This window comes from Amphiprion ocellaris, chromosome 4 (assembly GCF_022539595.1).
Source record: "Amphiprion ocellaris isolate individual 3 ecotype Okinawa chromosome 4, ASM2253959v1, whole genome shotgun sequence".
NCBI lineage: Eukaryota > Metazoa > Chordata > Actinopteri > Pomacentridae > Amphiprion > Amphiprion ocellaris.
Window position 1 is genome coordinate 16233484 of NC_072769.1, and position 6000 is coordinate 16239483.

At 43.7% G+C, this 6000-nt stretch overlaps 1 protein-coding gene across 18 annotated transcripts in view; it reads right to left on the reverse strand.

Annotated features, from left to right (window-relative positions):
• The window catches only part of slit2 (slit homolog 2 (Drosophila)), a 108014-nt gene extending 105084 nt beyond the window's left edge, over positions 1 to 2930 (reverse strand). For 11 of the 18 annotated variants that reach the window (XM_035947885.2, XM_035947880.2, XM_035947876.2 and 8 more), the window contains exons 1-2: positions 1936 to 2929; positions 979 to 1050 (exon numbers count right to left, since the gene is read on the reverse strand). In XM_035947885.2, the coding sequence (XP_035803778.1) occupies positions 979 to 1050; positions 1936 to 2150 (287 nt within the window). In that variant the 5' untranslated portion in view covers positions 2151 to 2929. Of the gene's footprint in view, positions 1 to 978; positions 1051 to 1935 lie in introns of all 18 variants that reach the window. The other 7 variants (XM_035947890.2, XM_035947887.2, XM_035947875.2 and 4 more) reach the window with 2 other exon arrangements.
• Positions 2931 to 6000: the final 3070 nt, after the last annotated feature.

Below are 6000 nucleotides of genomic sequence, written 5' to 3' on the forward strand. Positions count from 1 at the left end.
GATAACATGTAAAAATGTTAAATCTCACAAATTCAGTGTCCAAAGTTGTTCAAAATCCTTGCTATGACATGAAAAATCAGCACTGAACCAACACACTGTAAACGCAAAAGACAAAAAAAAAAAAAAAAAAAAAAAAAAAACTGAATTCATTATCAAGAGTGCAAATAAATTGGCTGGTCTAATTGAAATGTAAAGGCTTGAGGATGTGTTGGTGCAATCTGGTGAACATGAACACACAGGAAACAGCTAGAGTGCAAACTGAAGCACACACAATTAAGGATATAATCTCTGGAGGAATTCCAACAATGTGTATTCCCTGCCATTCACTTTTAGCCTGAATAGCACCACACACACACACACACACACACACACACACACACACACACACAACCTGAGCAGGTCATCTCTGCTTGCCCCACCACCGGTGTTGCAGGGGAGAAACGCTGAGCTTCAGCTGCTGATCCATCCCAGGTAAGAAAACCTGTTCCTACTTGACTCTCTCCTTCCCTTTCCTCTCCTTTCCTTCCCTTTCCTTCCCTCCCTTCCAGCAGCCGCATTCCTCCCTCCGCGGTTACACCTAATGACCGCTATCTCTTTCCCTCCTCTGCCCTCCATCACTTCCTCGCCAGCACGTTAATCACTCCAGCACATAGGGGCCTCGGGGCCCGGTGGTTAAAATAAGCCCCTCCTGACACTTCCACTGGCAGATTAACACGACAGCATTAACAGGTGCCACTGAGGGTCTGTTCAGACGCACATTCTGGCTCAGTGGAAGCTTCCCACCACTGGATGAAGAGCTGCGTCCGGCAGCTCCGGAGTCAAACAGGAGGGGAAACACTCAAATCTGTGTGCGCTGTGGGGAGGTTTTTAGACATATAATGCGGTGTCTGTCAGAGCTGTGCGTGAGAATATTGCTGCAAAAAGAGAAAGGAAAAAAAAAAAACAGGAGAAAATGGAATTTTAAAAAAAGCCACTTACAACACTCGAAGATGCCTCAGTCCTGCAAAATCCGCCTTGGTGACTTTAGTGAGGTTGTTTGCGTTCAGATCCCTAAACAGAGAAATGAGGGGCTTGTCAGTGCAGTAGAAATGACACTTCAGTAAAACGAGATTTGTGTGTAGGTCAAGTGAAAGGTGATTTTTGTTCAACTCGATGTGCCAAAACACAATTGTCATCTGAGCGTCAGAGGAACTGAGAGGAGCTGCTGCGCAATACTGGCTGCGATTGTTAATTTTCACGAAGGGGCCTTTTTGCTTGATAAAATACGACCTGTTTAACTCAAAGCCCACTTGTCCAAATCCGTTTTTGATTAACTTGCTGGTCTCCAGACAAACCGATGCGGTCTACGGAGGCTGCGCTGGTGCAACAGTGCGAAACCACCAACACAACCACAGACAGCCAGCAGCCCCCGAAGTTCTGCTCCGCGATCAGATCTGACGTGTCCTCACGTTAAACACGAGCAATAAGGAGTGCAGTGTTTCTGATCATTTACAGAAAATGTACATCAGTGGCGTTAAGAGCTCAAAGTGCAGTTAGTTGGACGTGTTCGTTGGAAAGTAAAGCTCTGCGTAATGAAGATGTTGTTCCCCAAGGTAGAAAAAATCCTCCTAAGCGTGCCGATTAAAACAAAAGAATAATCAGATTTTTGGAGCATTATTTGAACGTGAAAGATTCTTTCGGATCTAATTTCGTGGTAATTTAATTCAGGATACTCTAAAAGAAAGTGTTTTGAATATTTCAACTCTTTAAACTCTTCAAACGCCTTCGGGAGGACCACGGCAATATAAAAAAATCCACTAAATGAGACGAGGTCAATGCGCACGTCATTTATCAGCACTGGCAGATAAATACATCACGTCCAAGTGATTTTTCCCTGTGAGATTGTTGCTTAATGTTATGCGTAGGTAAAACACAGTCCCCCGGCAGCCTACTTACAGTCTCTCCGTGTTGCGGGGTATGTTCCTGGGCACGCTGCGGAGCCCTTGGCCGTGACAGTCCACTGTAGTCCCGGTGCAGGAGCACTGGGCCGGGCAGGGCTGACCGTCCGCTCCGCTGGACAGGACCAGGAGGACGAGAGCAGCCACCAGCAGCAGCCCCCGCACTGTCGCCGGGGAGCGGCCAGGGCCAACGGGGCACGGAGCTCCCACCATCACTGCGGCAAGTGTGGGGCCAATATGAGACCCACAAAATGCTGAGAAAATACAAGGGCGTTCAAAAAAATAAAGCCCCGAAATCCCCCGATGGACCTCAACAAACTCACGCAACGGGATGCCGTCCTCCTTTTCGCTGTCCTCCCTTTGCGGACGTGTGTTTCTGAGATTTCTCGTTCTGGATTTACATTTGGGGTCCTCTTGGTAGAGGGGGTTTCAGTGTGTGAAGGCTGTGCACCGGGAGTTTGGTCCCCCTGGGTGGGAAGAGGGGTGGTCGACGAGGCGGTAGACCGGCTCTGTGGCTGCGCTACAGCGGCGCAAACTTCCACATGTCCCCGGCATGCGGTGCCCAAATCCCCCCGGTGTGCGCTGCGTTTGTAAATGAGAGTGCGTGAAGCCACAGCCAGGGAAACACCTCGATCCTTGATCTGATCCAAAGACACACGCGCACACACACACACACTTTCACACACACTTAGTGCGCATACACACACACTCTCTCTCTCTCTTTCTCTCTCCAGGTAAGGCTGGTTATTAATTCACAACACGCGTCCGGCGAGGAAACAGCGGGGGCGCTTGGTTCTCCCAAAAGCTCAGCAGAGGTCACCGCGGCGGTAGAGATATCGATTCCGATAATGTATTAATTGCCGGTCAGTGGCAGGAGTGCGGCTAATGTGAGGGACACAAAAAAACCAGTGAAAGATCAGCGCGCAATACTATAATCCAACTCTGCGTGGTGCGTCAAAAGCGCTGCTCCCGAGAGTGTGTGATAGAGGGAGAGAGAGAGAGAGAAAGGGGGGGAGAGAGAGAGAGAGACGGGAACGGGCACGTCTGCTACTGCGTCTGTCTGGGCAACTCTCTCTCTCTCTCTCTCTCACACACACACACAGACATACACACACACGCACACACACACACACACACACACACACACGCACACGCACACGCACTGCGTTTTCCCTGAAGGCAGCAGCAGGTTTCCAACCGGCCGTCAGTCAACCAGCAACAGTTTGACCCCAGAGGAGACTCTGATTCTCACTGCAGTGTCCCGGTCACCGGATGCCTTATTTAGTCGACCCCAGGAAGTCCACAGAGCCTCTTCATGTCATATAATGTGGACAAACCAGATAAAACCATCCAGGTCCTCAAAGTTCTTTACGGCTGAGCACAGAATAAAGACATTTGTTGCTGGTTTCTGCTCGTAATTCTTCAGCATCCACAGCTTTTACAGAGACACCTGTGCCATGATGGACTCACGTATTGTATCGACAGCGTTCAAATCCGGAGGAACTGCAGTGGATGTGAACCGTCTCCAATCATTATAAATAGAACGATCTTTCAGGTTCAATTACCAGACACTGCAGGGGCTAGGAGCCTCAGAAAATACAAAGTATGACAATTACGAGGAGCTTTCACCTCTCATATCACGCTTTCAGAGACTCTGCAGATCTTGTCTGGATGAAGTTAAAAAATATCTCAACAAACAAAAACAGTTGCTACTAATTGGTTGGCGCCAAAGTAAACAGTAAATCACATTTACATACACAAATATGCTCAAAACTGATCAGTTGATGTAATTTGTGGACTGAAGGTTTCTCCATTTAATCAATTAATTATTATAATTATTTCAGTTATTTCTAATATGTATTCAATAAGCTTGAACTATTATTTACTACACATACTCTACATTTACTAGATGGTTTAAACAAAGGGAAATGTGTGTATACTAAGATACACGCCTCTGTAAAGGAAACATATTTTTTTTCTTTTGTTGTTTGTGGTAGTTGTTTGTCTATGTTTTGTTAGTCTTTATGCCTGTATTAAAGTGTTTATCCTTAAAAGCCATAAGCAGAGACAACACCCACAAACTAGCCAGTTCTATCTACACTACCATTCAAAGGTTTGGGGTCACTTAGAAATGTCCTTATTTTTTAAAAAAAAAGGCAGTTTTTTTTTTCCAATTAAGATAGCATTAAATTAATCAGGAATACAGTCTAGATATTGTTAATGTGGTAAATGGTTATTCTAGCTGGAAACTGCTGATTTTTAATGGAATATCTACATAGGGGTACAGAGGAACATTTCCAGCAACCATCACTCCTGTGTTCTAATGCTACATTGTGTTAGCTAATGGTGTTGAAAGGCTAAGTGATGATTACAAAACCCTTGTGCGGTTATGTTAGCACATGAATTAAAGTGAGAGTTTCACATCAGTTTCATATTTGTTAAACTCAATAATACTTATATGTATTGTCTCTGTAACAGAAATTAAAAACTTCAAAAGTTTGCTGTCACTGCGCTGTATTTCTGTCATTGTTTCCAGCCAACAGCAGGTCACTTGTGTGGACTTGTGATTTGTATTCTTGGGGGAAAACAAAGTTTTCTCACAGAAACATGACTGTTAAACCTGTGTTCACCTTAAATGAACAATTGATTTCATGATGAAAAAGAATGGAACCGGCTTAGTTGCACGCATGAAGCCACCAGTCAGTTATTGACAATAAGGGCTGTCACTCAGGACAAAATTTGTCATGTTCACGTATAAAATTAAAAATCTTGCAAGAACAATATCATAAATTTTTTAAAAATAATAATAGGGATCATTCTTTTCAATGTGTAAAATAAAAGTACTGGGCTAATATTTTACATCCCAAAGCTGTGAAACTGTCCTGCAGGTCTCAGATTTTGGAGTATAAAGCAAGTCTCTCCTGATATTAGGAGTGACTCCACAACTCAGTCTGGTATTACATGTATAGCACATTGTGTATTCCATGTCTGCATTGCTTGTTTGTCACATTGACAGTGAATATTGTTGTTTTAAAATATGTTGTCTGAAAATGGAGAGTATGATGGAGTAAGTCTTGAATTTCCCTCAGGATTAATAAAGTATCTATCTATCTATCTATCTATCTATCTATCTATCTATCTATCTATCTATCTATCTATCTATCTATCTATCTATCTATCTATCTATCTATCTATCTATCTATAACATCACGACTGATCATTCCTCATTGGAATCCCACCGTTGGATTAACAGCTAAACATTACAGAGATATAATAGTGATTCTTAAAGGAGATGACTAATCTGTTTGTGAGGCATGTCCTCTTTTCTCTCAAACCTTCTTCTTTCTGGCTCTAAAGGCAGAATGCAAACAGCTGTGTGTGATCATAATTCTGATGATGACTCCCACAGACATAATCTACTCAGAGAGAGAGAGGACATATTTCTTTGAAGAAAATTATTTTTTGTGAAGATGGGTAAATACAAAAAAACCCAAAACTTTAAATTATGACTTTAGCAAAAGAGTCAGAGTTAAGGCAGTGGAAATGTGGAGGAGGCAGAGGGGGAAGGGACAGGGGGTCACTGATGGTAGTGTATCACAGCTGCAGTGAAGGAAGAAAAAGAATCACAGGGGAGGAGAAGCAGTTTGACCTCAACCTACAAGGCTTCAGGGCTCACGGCGTGTTTAGACACAACCTTACCTGACCTGCCTGCGCCCTACACACCGCTATGTTTCCACCACTTCAAAGGACATTACACTGACTTTTATTAACTTACTGGAGACTCACCTGAACCCTGACCACAAGTCTTCACTCTAAAAGGCAATAACTGATGTTATAGAACTTGCTTTTTGTCCTCAAAAGGAAGTCGCATCCCGACAATGTGACAGTGTAAACAGATTTATGCAACAAGAGTAATACAAGTACACAAACACCACCAGTGATTGCCTGGGATTACAACTAAAGCCTTAGTGAAGCTAGAAGATTGTCTGAATAACTCCTGATAAGGAAGGCAGCACCTGTTCACACATCTGTCATATTAAGTCACATAAGTGCTCAATGGATC